At 55.7% G+C, this 16,926-nt stretch overlaps 1 protein-coding gene across 2 annotated transcripts; it reads right to left on the reverse strand.

Annotated features, from left to right (window-relative positions):
* Positions 1 to 3,609: 3,609 nt before the first annotated feature.
* NCKIPSD (NCK interacting protein with SH3 domain) lies at positions 3,610 to 15,787 on the reverse strand. Of its 2 annotated transcripts, none has more exons than XM_036266732.1 (13): positions 15,548 to 15,787; positions 12,973 to 13,082; positions 12,536 to 12,740; positions 12,250 to 12,340; positions 11,515 to 12,005; positions 10,124 to 10,294; positions 9,878 to 9,964; positions 9,651 to 9,789; positions 9,490 to 9,570; positions 9,205 to 9,333; positions 9,019 to 9,111; positions 8,722 to 8,894; positions 3,610 to 4,505 (listed from the first exon to the last, which is right to left on the reverse strand). In XM_036266732.1, the coding sequence occupies exons 1-13, from the start codon at positions 15,716 to 15,718 to the stop codon at positions 4,302 to 4,304; spliced, it is 2,145 nt and encodes a 714-aa protein (XP_036122625.1). In that variant the 5' UTR covers positions 15,719 to 15,787; the 3' UTR covers positions 3,610 to 4,301. The 2 variants fall into 2 exon arrangements, with proteins under 2 accessions (XP_036122625.1, XP_036122626.1); XM_036266733.1 differs by having other exon boundaries at positions 3,647 to 4,445.
* Between the last annotated feature and the right edge of the window lie 1,139 nt (positions 15,788 to 16,926).

Below are 16,926 nucleotides of genomic sequence, written 5' to 3' on the forward strand. Positions count from 1 at the left end.
TACCCCCCGCCTCCCCACACGGCCTCCACCGTACCCCGCCCCGGTCCGGGCCTTGGGCCCGCCCCGCCGCTCAGGCCCCCTCCCGGGCTCCTGCCGCCGCCCCGGTCCCCCGCCTCTCGGCCTGTCGCTCCGCGCCACCGCCGCCACCCTCTGGCCACCATCTACTCCGCTGCCAGAGCCCCTCTGTAGTGCGGCCCTGGCTTTTGCCGCCCCCACCACAGCATCCCCGACGCTGCAGCCTCCTCCCGCCGCTCCAACATGGCTCCCGGCTGCTGCGATGGTTCGTTCCACCTCCGCCCCGAAACCCCAAATCCGGTGGTACAGACCGTCGCGCATGACAGCTCTGATTACCGGAGCTCTTGCCGCCATCTTTATTAAGGGCAAAAAAAATAAACGCTACCCACGGTGCTGAACAGGGTGTGGAGGGTGGCCATGGTTGGATCCTTCCTACTTGCTCGCGCCCCCCGCCCTCACCCGCCAATCTCTTTTTAGGGCGATGACCCGGCTGCATCTCCCAACCTTTCTTCTTCTTCTACTTCTAAATTTAATTTCATCCCAGCCTTTCTTCTGCTTGCAGATCTCTTGTCGTCCTTCCTGAGCACTAGTTCCAAACCTGGTCCCAAGTTTTGGTGTGAAAATTTGGTACACAGTAAGCGTTCTCATTACGCTACGGCGGAGGATACCATGTGGAATCCTAGGAGTAGAGGGGGCTATGGCTGGGACTCCATAGGGGTACCTGGGGCTCCAGCAGCCCAAACAATAGCTTTAACTCTTCGATCACTGAGTTTAACTCATGAAACGTTGCCACTGTCTCCTTGTTTGAGTGCCCCTGCGAAACAGGAACGGGAGGTAATTCGTCCGAGGCGGAAGCAGAGGCCAAATTCTTCCCTGCCTTGATGGCCCCCGTAGTCTTTCGGGGCTGGGGGAGCCTTCACTGGAGGCTGCATCCCCCTCTCCAGGTCCCGGGTCTTGAGCACTCTGGGATGCCACGTGGAGCCTGGCGTCACCGCACAGCTGCGGACCTGGCTCCTCAGATCCTGTCCGCTCGCCCACTGCGACCGCATCCCTTAATCCCTTGAAGGGACTAACGGAAATTCAATCCTCTTCCCGCCGTTTAATCCGGTTCTCCCCGTGCAACTCCTGACGCACGTTGGCACTGTTTGGCCAATGGGCAGACATAGCGGAACACACGTCACAGAATAGCCGGGGTGAACGCGGAGCGTTCCAATCAGAAAGCCACGGTCTCTATTAGCACAATAGGAGGCTCCGCCCCCCACGGCGGACTCATTGTCTCAGGAGAGGGGGCTCTGCAGCTTCCGGGATAGCCTGAAAGATAATCCCAGGAGGTGCTCTACCAACCGGCCTGCAAAGGCAGCACCTACGGGCTGCGGCAACACGTGCAGAGAGGTGCAGTAGGTGCGGATGTCCCAGGACCGCGGAGGGGGTCAGGTCTGGGGCCCAGAACATTCCAAGGGGCGTGGCTCTTGCTTGGAACCAGCGAAGAACCCCTACCTAAGGCCTCTGGCCCACCCCAAACTGTAACTATGACATCACCACCAACCAATCAGACGACACACTCTTTGACCTCTTGACTTCTTCGCTTCCGGGAGGCGGAGTTCCCGTGGGTTCTTCCATATGAACACCTCACGTGGCTATAGCAAGCAGGTAGATGAGCTCAAGTGGTGCTCTTTCCTGTCTCTGAATTTGAGGACCCCCTAAGGTCAGAGCTTCAAGCCAGATGCCTGGTCTGGGCTCCTAATGGCGTGAGGATAGAGAATCTACATCCCATACAAACATACTACAAGGGCACCTTGGACAATCATGTGGAAACCAGCAGTGGCTCCTGGTCCTCCTGCCATAGGGCCACACTGTCCGTGAGTGCCAGCACTGGTACAGATGGCACAGCACAGCCCCGTTCTTCTCGCATCGGTTTGTGCATCATAAGTGGGAACAACAAGGCACAGAGGCTGTCAAATGTTTCTGCCTCAGCTTCCCGAGGACCTGTGCTTTCCACTGAATTATAGTATTTCAGGAGAATTGTGGTTCTCTGCCTTCAGCACTTCAGTGAGAAAGGAGTCATGACTGAAAGCCAGTGTTATTGATTCTGGATGGGAAAGGGATGAAGAGAAGTGACCAGGTTGTGTCACAGAGTTTTACCAGGGCCAAACATTTTGTCAGCCCCTTCTCAGGTCCAAGTGAGCCTCTGCTTAATCTTCTGAGAGTGGACAGCTAAAGGAAGAACGTCTCCCCATCACATCAGCCTCCTGTGCTTTGCTCCCATGAGTTCCTTGTCAAATGTTCTTGTCCCAGCTTCCTAAGGACCTGTTTCCCTGGGACCCATTCCCAGCCTTGGCCTCTCTGTGCTCACTGTATTAGTCTTGTTGGGGGAAAGCCCTCTGCCTTCAGCACCCCTATGAGAAAGGAAAGGTCATGATCGCAAGTCACAGTATCAGGGATTCTGGATGCATGGAATCATGATAAAAATTAACTTGGATAAAAAATGAAAGGGATTGCCCTGGCCGGTTTGACTCAGAGGTTAGAGCGTTGGCCTGCGGTCCAGAGAGACCTGGGTTCAGTGTCCGCTAAGGGCGCATGCCCCGGTTGCAGTTTGTCCCTGGCCCTGGTTGGTCGTGTGGGTGGCAGCCACTAGATGTGTCAACGTTTCTCTCTCTCTCTCTTCCTTCCACTCTATCTGAACAAAAAATGGAAAAATGTCCTTGGGTGAGGATAAAAAAAAAAAAAAAATGAGCCCTGGCCGGTTTGGCTCAGCGGTTAGAGCGTCGGCCTGCGGTACAGAGAGACCCGGGTTCGGTTCCCGCTAAGGGCATGTACCTCGGTTGCAGTTTGTCCCCGGCCCTGGTTGGTCGTGCGGGTGGCAGCCACTCGATGTGTTCCTTTCACATCAATGTTTCGCTCTCTCTCCGTTCCTCTCTCTCCCTCCCACTCTATCTGAACAAAAAATGGAAAAATGTCCTCGGGTGAGGATAAAAAAAAAAAAAAATGAAAGGGATTGATGGAAACCACTCTGACTGGTTGTCTGACAATAGGTTCCTGATTACTCCTCCACTTACAGTAAAAGATGTTTAAACTTGGGAGCCCACTTGTAAAGTTTTTGCCCAATGACTCCTACTTCCCTGCAAACAGTAGTGCTAATTTGACCCCATATTTGTTTAGATACTCTTTTTGCCCTACCATAATAACCAAATCTCTGCTAAAGCTGAAAACTGAGGGATCTTGCTGGACCTCATGACAAATAAGTAAGGAAAACAGCTGGGCAGGGTTTAGGTGTTCAGAGAAGCCAGGGTTGAAGTAGGTTTTCAACAGGAGGGGAAGAGATAGCATTCAAGGTAAAGAAAGATTTTAAGTGAAGCCTGAAGGGGCAGTCACCTGCAAACGGACCACAGGGAACTGGTTGGCTGTGGTTCAGAAATGTGAATTCAAGGAAGAGAGGCTGGAACAGGGCTTAGGGACCTTGAAAGACAGGCCTGCCAGGGACCATCACCTCCTCAGGCAGGAGAGGTCAGGGCAAGCTAATGATGAGGTCCCGAGGTCCCAGTACCCCTGCCCACCCTCTTCCCACCACCATCCCGGATCATACAGAGAAACCTGTTTCCAGAGGCCTCTGATTTATTTCCAAAGGTGGGCTGCAGCACATAGGAAAATACACATGGCTTTTCAGTCTACATTTTTACAGAGAAAATAGAATCTATCACTGGCTTTCTCAGTGCCATCACCCCATTCTATGAGGCTCAAGGATGGGTGGCTTGTGTCCAAGATTCTGCTTTCAAAGCAGCAGCTTGGCCAAGGCCCCTGGAGATAGGAACGAGGGGCAGTGACCCCTATGGGGGTAGGGGAAGCACATGAGCAGCACTTACTGCAAAGCTAAGGCATAAAACAGCTGGCGGGAAACATCCCTTTACCCCAAGGACATGGCTTGCTGAAGCCCAGAACACAGACCAGACAGGTGGGGATAGGGGCTCTGGCCTAGCCTGAAGCAGCAGCAGAACTCTGAGTGTGCATATGTATATGGGAGAAGAGGAGAGGTACATGCTGAAGAGGCAGCCTACTGGGAGATGGAGGGGCTTCAGCTCACAAATTCCTTCTGCCTCAGCATTGTTCCCAGAGAGTGGTCCCCAATCCAGAACTTGGCCCCTTGCATTAGCCCTACTTCAGGTGGAGGGCCCTGCTCAGGACCCTTCCACCACACTCCCTAATACTGTTAATGCAAAACATTCTTAGGGCCAAACCCCAAGTCCCCTGATCCCTGTACAGGGCTGCAGGGGAGAGTGAAAAGGAAGGTGCTAGCTGGGGGCCTCGCCCAGCACCGGGAATTCCTTGCACATCTCTCGGACAATCATGCGGTCCATCTGGCACTGGGGTGAGGCATCCTCCTCGGTCAAGATACGCCGCAGTGTGGCTTGCAGGTCAGGGAGCCGGTGGCGGTGCTGCAGATAGGGCGTGGAGCGGACCACAGCATACATCAGGGAGAGGTACTCCATGCGCAGCTGTGGGAAGAGCAGACAAAGCTCAGGGACCCCAGGGAGGCACTGTGGCCAGACAAGGACAAGCCACTACTGCCTCATGGCAGCCACATGGACCTAGGGGCTGTAGACGAGCCCACACCAGTGAAGATCAGGGTCGCATCCCCAGCACCCAGAATGTACTTGGCATAGAACTGGCCTTCGATAAGTGTGTGAATGAATTAATCATTCAGGATATAGACAGTCCCAGAATATGGCTGGCTGGAGGAAGTCCTGGCTCATGAGGTGGCAAGAAGCAGCGGCGAGCCCTGCCTCTCCTTTAATTCTGAGCCCTCGTGGTAACGCTGTCAGTAATCAGAGTGATTCTCACTCTGTCCTCTCAACCTGAAAGATCTCATTCACACCCACAGCGTCAAATGTGACCCACACTCATACCTCTGGCCTAGACCTTTCCTGCGAGCTCCAGGCGAGAATATCCAACTGCCTATTTGTTATCTCCTGCATATCTTGAAAAATCCTCAAACCCCTATGGCCACCATCAAACTCATAATCTTCCCCATCTTTCCAAAGCTGAAGGCTTTCTCATGTTCTTTATCTTAATAAAGATCACTGCTGTCCATCCAAATGCACAGGCCAAACCTGCATGTGTCTTCTTTCAATTTGTCTCTCCCCACACACCCCAAATCCAACCCATCCCTAAGACCTGGCCATCATCTTATGGTCTACATGTGCTCAGAATCCATCTCCATTTCCCAACCCCAACTTACCTTCCCAGCACCCTGGGTTAAAGAGCTCCAACAGCCTCTCCAATCTGACACCCAAGCTGCTCCTTACATTCCATGAAACACCCAATATATTAATCCGACCCAGCATTTTCTCTTGGTCTATCCCCCTCACCATTTCTCATTTCTCTCTTTACCTTTGATTTGGCAGCATCACCCTGCTAAGTCCCAACCCTGCTCAGGCCTAGTGCTTGCAAATCAAATCTTGGTGTCTAAGCAACAGACAACTGCAGAACCACATGTAGGCCTCAACCTTATTCCAGACCACAAACTTCCAATGGACACGCACTGCCTGGGACTCCCTCTACTTTTCTCAGCCATGTTTGCTTCTCCCTTAAAGCACCATTGCCCACCTTCTGTGTTTTCCAAATCTAAACTGCCCAGTCAGCGGGCCTTATGCTTCATGGAGAAAACCAGCCAAACCATCTTTTCTTTTTTTTTTAAATCGTCACCCGAGGATATACTTTTATTGATTAGAGAGAGAGAGAGAGAGGAAAGGAGAGAGTGAGAGGGAAACATCAATGTGAAAAACATCGATCAGTAGCCTCTGGTACACGCTCCAACCGGGGATCAAACCAGCAACCTAGGTATGTGCCCTGACCAGGAATCGACCCCACAACCTTTAGGTGTATGGGATGATGCTCTAAATAACTGAGCCACCCGGCCAGGGCAACAAGCCATCTTTCAGAAAGCCCCGTTTTCTTTCAGTACCTACATCCCCCATCCCCACCCGAATGAACTGTCAGGAGCCATGCCCCATGTGGGCCTGGACCCTCCCCTGTGACCTTATCTACTTGCCTTCTGTAGTGCACCCCCACCTCCACAAAACACCGGCTAGTTCTCTATGCTTGCTGGATTGTTCCCTCTGGCTCAGAGACTGCCACCTTTGAAACACTCTCCCTAGCCCTTCATCTCCCCCCAGCAACCCCTCCTTTTCCTGCTCCCCTTCACAGAAACTCACAAGAGTTGTCTCCATTTACTGCTTCCAACCCTCCCCACTCCCCATTTCCACTCCTTTCCAACTTCAAATTCTCTCAAACTTTCCACTCAAATTATCTTCCCTCCATTCCACAGGTGTGGCCTATCTGTCACCACTGACCTCTGTCTGAGGGGCCAATCTAGTGGCCAAGTCTCAGTCCTCATCTTACTCAGGCTCCCAATGGCAGAGATGGTTCATCTCCCTCCTCCAAACACGTGGCTTTGGGCTCCTGTTCTCTTGGTTTTCCTCCAGAGTTTCTCCCTCCTTGCCCTACTGGGTCCCACGCTGAGCCTGAACGTCCTTCTGACCTGTCCATCCAATTCCCTAAGTGATCACTGTCACATCTATGCACAGACAACTCTGATGTGTCTCACTCCAGTCCCCGCTGCCTTCCTGACATCCTCAGTACCTGGATGTCTAGCAGGGATCTTCTGAATCTGGACACATCAAAACACATCTCTAGCCCTTGTGCCGCAGCAGCCGTTGAGGAGGATCAGCCATGGCTCTGTGCTACCCCATGGTCACAGGCCTCAACAAGGGCCACAGGTGACCAAGAACAGAGCAAGCCAAGGCACAGCCACCACAGCAGATGCCTCACCAAGTACTCCAAATTCATGCGGAGCATGATCCAAGAGGTATGTGGCTTTGCCCACTATGAGCCGCACACTCTCTAAGGATACAGGGCCCTGAAATTCATCAAGAAGAGGGTGGAGCCCTGGCTGTTTTGGCTCAGTGGTTAGAGTGTTGGCCCGTGAACCAAAGAGTCCCAGGTTCTATTCTAGTCAAGGGCATGTACCTCAGTTGCGGTTCATCCCCAGCCCCAGTTGAGGTCATACAGGTGGTGACCAATTAATGTGTCTCTCTCACATCAATGTTTCTCTCTCTCTCTCTCCCTCCCTCTCCCACTGTGTCTGAAGATAAATGTAAAAATATCCTCAGGTGAGGATTAAAAAAAAAGAAGAGGATGGGGACACACATCCATGCCAAGAGGAAGAGAAAGGAGCTAAGCAATGTCCTTGCAGCCATAAGGAAGGCAGCCTCCAAGAAGGACTGAGCCCCATCCTCCCTGTGTGAATTAAAACCTGTTCAGCCCAGCTGGTGTGGCTCAGTGGTTGAGCATCGACCGATGCACCAAGAGGTCGCCAGTTCGATTCCTGGTCAGGGCATATGCCCAGGTAGTGGGCCCGATCCCCAGTGGGGTGCATGCAGGAGGCGGCCAATCAATGTTCTCTCTCATCAATGTTTCTATCTCTTACTCCCTCTCCCTTCCTCTCTCTAAAATCAATAAAGAAAAAACAACAACAACAACTGTTGTTGAAAAAATAAACAGCCTTGGCTGTTGTGGCTCAATTGGTTGGAGAATTGGCCCGTGTACCAAAGGGTTGTGGGTTCTATCCCTGGTCAGGGCATGTACAGTACACAACCAATAGATGTTTCTCTCTCACATTGATATTTTTCTTTCTCTCCCTTCCCCTCTCTCCAAAATCAATAACAACATGTCCACAGGTGAGAATTACAGATAACAGCCCAGCCAGTGTGGATCAGTGGATTGAGCGTTGTCCCATGGACTGAGAGGTCTTGGTTTGATTCCCAGTCAGGGCGCATACCCGGGTTGTGGGCTCGATCTCCAGTTGGGGGCGTGCAGGAGGCAGCCAATTGATGTTTCTCTCTCACGTCGATATTTTTCTCTCCCTTTCTCTCTCTCTAAAAAAATCAATAAAAACATATTTAAAAAAAAAAAAAAAAGCCAGGCTGGTGTGGCTCAGTTGGTTGAGCATTGACCCATGCACCGAGAGGTCACTGGTTCGATTCCTGGTCAGGGCACATGCCTGGTGATGGACTCAATCCCTGGTAGGGGGCGTGCAGGAGGCAACTGATCAATGTTTCTCATTGATGTTTCTATCTATCTCTCCCTCTCCCTTCCTCTCTCTCTAAAAAAATCAATAAAAACATCACAAACATAAAAAACCCAAATCCACAGCTCTATCCCTCCTTCCTGGTGCCAGAGCTCTCCCCCACCTCAGCGATCAGCACCTCGTCCATCGGCTGCCACACAAGAGTGGCAGCCTTGCCAGACCCACTTCCAACACACCCAACCCCGAGCTCTCCTCCCACCACCGGCCTCTCCCCACCAACGCACGCCAGCCGACAGCTGCAGCTGCTCCCTCCTGGCCATCCATCTAGGGCGTCCATCAGATCCCTTCTCCTTCCTCAGAGCAGCACTCACAGCCTCCGCACTCCGCTTCCACTCTCACCTCCCCCAGTTCTCTCCACTCCAGCTTTCTCCAGACCGACCACCCCCACATCACCTCACGGCTGGCTCCTTTGGGTCCTGGCACATCCGGCAGGCTCCTGGGCGCCTCCCACACTTACCTGGTGCCAGCAGCACCCCCATCCCTTGTCTCCATTTAGTGTCATGTCCCCCATTTTGTCTTAGTTCCTACACGGCTACTGTCCCCGCCGAAGCCCCCTCCGGCACCTTGTCTCCGGGCGACAGATCTGCGATGTGCCGCACGGTGATGTCGATGAGCACCATCATGTCCGTGTGGTAGAAGATGGCAGCCGTGGTGGGACTGGCAAACACGTCCTGCAGGAACTTGAGGATGGAGTGCGGTGGCTGCGGTTCATGTTTGAAGATGCGCACAGGGTCATCTAGGAGACAGGGAAGAGGCATCAGGGTGGTCCTTATGGTGGGCCCAGAGTCACCCCAGGGAGTTAGGGGGTCATGGAGTCCCAGGACATCTAAGTGGTACTGCACAGATTCCTGGGCCCTCACCCCCTCTGTTCAGAAGCAACAGCAGCTTCTCGGAGAAGATCTTGACATTGGTGTGTTTGCTCAGAGCGGCCATGACGACGTTCTGGTCAGGGGCTAAGGAAAGACATGGTGTGGACAAGAGCACAGGTGCTAAGCCTGGAGAGCCCCCATGTGGTCGGCCACCTCCCGGCCAGGCCCTATCCCTACCTGGCAGGTGTAAGTTGAGAGCCAGAAGCAGGTTCATGCAGAGATCGGGCAGCTGCTCTGTGGTGTCCGAGGGCAGCCCGTCCTCCACAATGCTCAGCAGAAACTGGGCAAAGGGTGTGCCCAGGTGCTCTGTAAGAGGGGCACATGGAAGTCTGTGGCCCTGCCCCCTCCCCCATGCCACCCAGCCTCCCTGGGTTTCTATGAGCCCTGTAGACACCCATGGATCCCAGCTCCAGCTGATTCCGGACTCCCTGCAGTGAGCTGGTCAGCGACCTGCCTTCTTACCATAGTGTGCACAGGGCACTACCTCCCCCATGGAGAAGACCATGGCCAGGATCAGGGCGGAGTAACAAAGTTTCTGGTGGTCTGGGGGGGCAAAGCAGGCAGTCAGAGACCCTACAGATGGCAGGAACCCCCCAGATGGCAGGAAGCTCCCCTGGCCTTACCCTGTGTGTCTGTCTGCATGTCCCGTGCCAGTTCCACAGGCAGCACGGATGACACAAGTGTGGAGATGATGGCTGCATCTAGGCCGCACATGGCACCAAAGCACTTGAGCAGCAGCAGCCGCAGTGACACCCGGTGCTCCTGGCAGGGGACCCTGTGTGCTCAGTGCCCGGAACCCCCACCTCTACCCAGGTCCTTCCACACTCCCTCCCCTCTGTCTTGCACACACCATTTGGTAGTAGGCCACCAAGGCCAGGACAGACTCAAACTCGTTTCTCTTGCACATTTTCTTGCAAACTTCAGGGTCCGCATCAGTCTGTGAGGAGGAGGAAGTGTGAGAGTCACTCAGTGTGAGCCATGCGGCCACACAGTGAGCCCAGTACATGGAGGGGAGACTCCTGAGCACTGGGAAATTGTGCAGGGCGGGGGTGGCTGCTCTGCCTACTGGGGACAGCTGTGGACCCCCACTCCGCACCAGAATGTGCAGCAGCTCCTCCAGGTAGCAGCGGATGACGCTCTCATCTTCGTAGAGGGCCCAGCTGCGCTGCTGGGCATCGTCCTTTCGCCGAGCCAGGTCTGCAAAGATCACCTCCAGCCGCTGCTGGTCATGGCAGACCTGCCCTGAGGGCAGGGCAGTGCTCAGGTCCTGCGGGGAGAGAGCGATCGTGGCTCAGCACACTGCCTGCCCAGCACCATCTCCAAAAAGCCCCCAAGGCCTAAAGCTCAACCCAGATGCTGAGGTCATGGGCATGAGCCCTAGGCAGTGTCAGGCAAGGAGTCCAGGCCTCACCTAAGAGCAGCCCCTTGTCAGTGTCCTCCTAGGACCTGTGAGGGGACCAGGCCCAGGTTCTCCGCCCCCCCACTGTTCCCCATGAAACTTCCACAAATACCAGTTCCCATGACCCATCCCTCAACATCAAGGCTCCCAAGGGGACCAGCCCACTTCTCCCTCCCTCCCCAAGTAACTCCACTGCTCCCCAGTCTGGATAACCTCCAGGGTCAGGCTTCTGCATGAAACTCATGTGTGGAGTGTTTTCCAACAACTTGCCTCTCATCCCAGACCTGGATAAACCTCCTCCATGAGGAGGGTCATGGACTCTGTGGCTGTTTGAGTGAGACTGAGATCACACCCTCCAATTCTACACAAAGTGGCACCACGCCTATCATCTACGCACCTCCCATGTTCCCCTCGAACACTGCCAGCCAAGCAGTGTCTGCCATGCCCAGCACAGGCAAGCCCATTGACCCACTGCTCCAACCCCAAACCTAAGCCGCAGGAGCCATGGAACCCCAAGGAGGCCCCCACTGTGTAGACTGGGCTCGCTGCCCTCCAATCCTGCTCCCGGACCAGTGCCCCGCCCCATGATGCCCACACACCTCTCATGTCTGAGCCAGCCTTAGGCCTCCGTCAGAGCCCTCGAAGCACCCACTTCTCTCCACTGCCAAGGTCAGCGAGGCGGTGCCCTCACTCATGTCCTACGCCCATTCCTTCCTTGCAGCCAGAGAGAGCTCTTGGCCACCCACGTCTGATCTCGCCTGTCACCTGCCTCAGGACTCACCTCCTCCCACACCACCTGCACGCTCACTCCCTATGTCCCAGCCATGCTGACCTCATTCCACTTCCTCCTGTGAGCCAAGGTCGGTCCTGCCCCTGCCTTTGTTCAGGCTGAGACCCTGCCTGGAATGCTCTTCCTCCCTATCTCCTTCAAGGATCAGTTTAAATGTCTCCAGCACCCAGTAAAGTGGGGCCCAGAGCTAGAGCTCAACAAATACCTGTCAAGTAAAGGCCGGGCACAAGTGTGAGGGTGGGAATGGGGCGGGAGCAGCAGGGTGGCCCAAGGCTGGGGCCCTGCTGCCCACCCTCACCTTGCCTTCTACCAGCGAGAGGAGGACCTGTTCCATGATAGGTGAGCTGGCTGGCACGGAGGCCTGGATGTGACCCACCACGACACCAATGGCCACGCGGCATAGCTCATGGCTCAGGCCGGTGTTTCTCCGCACGAGCTCCATCAGCTCTGCCCCGATGGTCCTGGGCACGGCCGTCTCAGCCACCGCCTTCTCCTCTGTGGTCCCCAGGCTCAGTGCACCCAGGGCCTCCAGATCATCGGGGGCTGAGGGTGTATCGACTTCCACCTCCTCTGAAGGGGGTTCGGGGACTGGCACCTTGGAGGGAGGGGGCTGAGCTTGGGACACAGTGGTATGAGTGCCACGGCGGGGCACAGGTGGGGGTGTGGGTGAGCAGCTGGGGCCCAGCTCAGATGAGCTGGAGCCAGTATAAAGTGTGTCAAGGGAGGTGCTGCTGACTGAGGAGCCACTGGACACAGAACTGCCCCCAGAGGGTGTGGCGTTGCGGCCGCCTGTGGGCAGAGAGTGGATGCTGTGCTGGGGCAGCCCCCTGGGGCCCCACCCATCCAAGCCCAGAGCCCCTGTCCCCCAGTACAGGGCCCAGTTCCACTGCCAGGCTCTCCCCACCAAGTCCAGGGCCCCCAAATGCCCCAACACGTGCTCAGCCCTCCCTCCAAACCTGGAGCCCCCAAGTCCCTGACACAGCAGAGCAATCACTCCAAGCTCATGGTGCCTCCACAATTCCCTGCCTCTCACCGCTCCCTGAGGCCACCAGGGCCTCACGGTCTCGGCGTTTCACGGGTGGAGGTGGTGTGGCAGGTGCCGCTCGGCGAGGCTGTGGTGGGATCTGGGAAGATACAAGTGAGGTGTGAGAGGACAGGCTGCCATCTGGGCCGCCAACCTGGCTTGGGCCCTGTGCTCCTGGCATGGGCAGGGCTACAGTTCTGGGCTGCATTGCTGACCCAAACGGACCCTTCAAGCCTCTGGACAAAGGCCTCAGACCCCAACCACCTCCCTTCCCCAGGCTATTCTCACCATGTACCTGGTAGAGGCCTCCATCTGCCCCAAGATACTCAGAACTGGGCAGGCTGTGCTGCCGCTCGAACCCAGTACGACACACCCCATTGGGCTGCCTGGCAGCAGCAGCATCCAGATGGTGATCACTGGTGGACGGGGTCATAGCTGCAGGGCTAGAGGCAGAGGGGCCCCTGCGAGACAACGTCTCTTTCCGGTGATGGATCAGCTTCCTAACAGAGGAACAAGGAGATCACTGGGGGTGTTACCTCACAGCTCCCAGAGTCTTCACATGCTTCCTGTGGGATGCTAGGCCCCCCACAGTCCAGGACTGTCCCACCTCCCCCATGCTCCACCCCATGCTGCACTACCCCCAACCCTACCCTGAGCATCTCCCTGGTACCCACTGAAGGACCCCACCCCACTGTGTTCACTGGGAGGTGCCCTCCCCCCACTGCCACTCACTGGAGGACTCCACGCTGCTCCAAGCTGTACTTGCCACCTTCCCGCATGGCTGCATTGTGCACAGCCTCAATGGCCCGGTCAATGGCCTGGAGAACATCCTGCTCCAGGCCCTGAGGTGGGGGGGCAAGTGGGGGCAGTTAGACCTGGGGGCCAAGTAAGGATACTGACAGCCCAGGATGGAGCCCAGGACCGAGAAAGGACCACTACAGCTGAAGCCTGGAATGCTACACGTGAGCACAGAAAGCTGGACTAAAATAGGGTTCTCCAACTGCGTCACTCAGGGAGTTGGGGCATGGCAGATGGGGCCCCCCTCAGGATTTCACCCTGTAGTGAGGCTCTCAGCTAAGATGTCTCTGAAAACCAGAGGTCTAGAGCAAAAACATCCCAGGGACCCCTCCAACTTTAGGCCAGGAGTACACACCTAGTCTGAGTATTCCCAGGCTTAACTCAGAGCTCAGGCTAAGATGTCAAGCAGAGAGCCTCCAGTGTCTGGAACCCCTAACAAATCACTCTGGATCTTGCTGATCCTTCACAAACCAAGGTCACACTCCATTATAGCCCTCTCTGCACAGAGCCTGCTGCAGGGCCTGGGATCTCCTCCCGACCCCTGCTACCAGCCCTCACTCCCCCAAGCTATTCCAGGAAGCATCAGTTCTGTTTGTGGCAAAGGAAGGACATAAGAGAGGAGTCTGGCCCCTGCCCCAGATTCTGTGTTGCCATTCTCAGCAACTCACAGGCCCAGTCTACCCAGCCTGCCTGGCATGGGGTGGGGAATAGGGGGTGGCAGCTGTGGGACCAACCACCTCACCCCTCCTCCCCTGTTCCTAACACACATGGTCCATCAGGCTACAAAGAAGTTTCAGAACCAAGGTGACATCTCTACAGAGCAGGTTTGATGGGGACAGATGGATGCATGTAGAGGTCAGCAAAGTCATGCAGGTAACATGGGGCGTTCCAGAGTACAGGGCAACAGAAGACAGAAAGAGGGAACAGAAAGAGAAAAAGACACACACAGAGAAAATAAGAAAGACAGAGATAGAGAGAGGGGGTGGGGAGAGGCGGGCAGAGGGAGACAACGCAGAAAGAAATTGAGGGCCAGAGACAGACGGAGAGATTTGCAGGAAGAAAGACACACAAAGGTGGAGAGTTAGAAAAAGAGAGTTAGGGAGATTTGTAGAAAGAAACCATGATACAGAGAAGACGGTGGCCTTTCTGCCTTCCCTAGACTCCCTGCCCTACTGGCCCTGGCCAGGGGGGCTTCACAGGACCATGTACCAGAGGCAGGACTTTCCTCAGAGGCCTCCACAAACCCCTAACCCCAGAGAGGCTGGGTCTGACATGCTCACTCCAGACCCAGCAGCCCTGATGTCCAGCAGTCCCCACTGTCACTCCAGGCACGCCTAGATGGGATCAGGCCGAGGGTTCAGGGCCCAGGGACCATTCCTCTGGTAAGACCAGATGACATCTCCAAATTTATCCTGTTATTTCTGTCCTGAACTGGGCTGGGACAAGATGTTTACTAAAGGCTAGGGGCTAGGATGGCACGGGGTGTCTGGCACTGGCCAGGCCTGGAGTCTCCAGGCCTTTCTTCCCTGTGGTCAGAAAGGACCAGCTGGAAACACTGTCCCCCAGCCACAACAGCAGAACTATTCTTAGGGAAACAGGAACTGGGGCTGCAGCCTCCACTGGAAAGAAATGGGGCCATAATTATACCAGGGGAAGCCATGGGGAGGTCTCATTTCCTCACAATGGGAGCAGCCCCCCTCCAGGCTGGGGACAAGGAGGGATGGAGGTCCCTCACTTTCAAAGAAAGGAAGTGTGAAAAGTCAGGACCTGAGGCTGGGGGGGTGGGAGTGGGGGTGGGGAGTAGTGCCAGGAAGTGTCTGCAGGGGCTGGGATCCTTGGTTCAAAGTGGGTGGGTGGGTGGTCTTAGGAAGAGCTTAGGGAGTGGCTAAATATAGGATAGTGAAAGACACTGAAGTCTCGGGGTTTTGAGGGGATGGGGGTGCCCATGTCTACAGGGTCCAAGTGTGTGTGTGTGGGGGGGGGGAGTGAGGACATGGAGGATGGTTGTGGAAACAGGTGGTATCCAGGGTAGCCCAAGTCTGAGTGGTGGAAGCAATGGCTCCAGGTGAGGTCTGAGGGTGAGAGGCAAGAGTGTGGGATCCTGGGGATACAGAGGAGGGGCCGATTAAGGGTCTGGAGTCTTAGGGATCTGGGGAACTGGTTCGAATTCAGTGTGGCTGGAATCCAAGTCTGACTCTTGAATTCCGTTTAGATGAGGGTTCAGATACTGGGTCCCATTGGGTCTAGGATCCCAAGGAGTCTCAGTCCCAGAGCCGGGTTTTTGGTAGGTCTTAAGTCCTTAGACTTGGCTATCAAGGGCCTGGTTTTATGTGGAGGTGCGAGCTCTTGCGGTCCCGATCCTCGTGGACCTGGGGTCTCAGGGTCAGGTTCTCAAACTCCCTCTCTACAGGAGGTCCCGGGGACCTGGCGTTCCGGGGTCGGTCCTGCGAGCCAGCAATAAGGCCCAGCCTAGGGGCCGCGGAAGCCCGGCGAGGAGGGGCGCACTCACCTGCAGGCGGCGCAGGTAGGCGGGAGGCACGTAGCCCGTCTCGCCACTGCGCGCCCGCGCCGCCAGCCACCAGTGCGTGCTGCTGCGCTCCAGCACCAGGAACGTCTCGCCTGCAGCGAACGCCAGCGCGTTAGGCTCCGCCGAGCGGAACGCATACAGAGCGCGATACATGGGGCCGAGCCGGGGCGCGCTGGGGCAGGGGAGGCGGTGACGGCTGCAGAACCAGAACCCAGGCCGCGAGCGCCGCTCCCGGGAGCCCCGTGACAGACGACGCGTACGCGCGCGCGCCCGCCCGCCGCAGCCCCGCCCCTCGCCCCCGCACGCAGACGCCGCGCCCCCTGGCGGCCTCAAACGGCCAAGAATCCGCGGTCCCTCGGGCCCTGGACCTCTGCGATTAAAGGTCGCTGCCCTTCCGCCCCTCCGCTAGGGCCCCCTTCCCCAGAGCCCCAGGCTTCTCCCGCCCAGACCTCCATTCCTTTCCCCCGCTCAAGCCCCAGTGCGTTGACTCGCACTACTACCTCCCCGAGGAGTGCTCCGCCCGCAGCCCTACGGCAGAACCTGTGTCCTTTGCGTACCCGCCACCTAACTGGAAGGATGGCGACCCTGTGAGGGTTGTTCGTTTGTTGGATCTCACAGCCCTGACACTTGGAGGCCCCGCGGGAGCCAGTTCTCTTCGGTGTTTTAGCTCTTATGGTCCCTCTTGAAGTGGCAGCTCCGGCCACTTACCGCGCGAGTTGTGGGCAATGGGAAGCAAGAGTGAGGAGGGGGGTCTTAGAAAGAGAAACCAGGTCGGGTCATTCCCCTGTACAAAGTCCTCTCCTTGCTCCCCACCCTGCTTCCTCTCTTCAGCTGCTAGCTTCTCTCTTCCTTTAAGGTTGTCTTTTGTGTGATCCTCTGCCTGGGACACACTTTCCTCCTTCACAGCATCCGGAGGCTCCCACAACTTTGTATAGGTTTCATATTGCTCTGTTCTTTTTTTTTTTTTTTTTTTAATCTTCACCCGAGGACATTTTTCCATTTTTTGTTCAGATAGAGTGGGAGGGAGAGAGGAACAGAGAGAGAGAGAGAGAGAGGGAAAAACATCGACGTGAAAGGGACACATCGAGTGGCTGCCACCCACACGACCCAACCAGGGCCAGGGACAAACCGCAACCAAGGTATGCGCCCTTAGCGGGAACCGAACCCGGGTCTCACCGGACCGCAGGCCGACGCTCTAACCGCTGAGCAAAACTGGTCAGGGCTGTTTTATTTTTATAGGATTTACAACTCCAAATTATCTTATTTCTGATACTCCCTTCAGAGAGTAGACAGGAAAGCTAGCGGAGGGTGAGGAGTGTAGTCTTAAGAGCTGTTTGACCCACTCACAAGTCAGTCCTAAC

Source organism: Molossus molossus, unplaced genomic scaffold, assembly GCF_014108415.1.
Source record: "Molossus molossus isolate mMolMol1 unplaced genomic scaffold, mMolMol1.p scaffold_m16_p_18, whole genome shotgun sequence".
NCBI lineage: Eukaryota > Metazoa > Chordata > Mammalia > Chiroptera > Molossidae > Molossus > Molossus molossus.

What these genes read in the sequence shown, in the direction of transcription:
- NCKIPSD (XM_036266732.1), bottom strand. Translation starts at nt 15,718, where the DNA reads ATGTATCGCGCTCTGTATGCGTTCCGCTCGGCGGAGCCTAACGCGCTG. An exon ending in CAGATGGAGGCCTCTACCAG is followed by an intron (nt 12,341 to 12,535) that starts GTACATGGTGAG and finishes GTATCTTCCCAG; the next exon opens with ATCCCACCACAGCCTCGCCG. An exon ending in TCTCGCTGGTAGAAGGCAAG is followed by an intron (nt 10,295 to 11,514) that starts GTGAGGGTGGGC and finishes CTCTCCCCGCAG; the next exon opens with GACCTGAGCACTGCCCTGCC.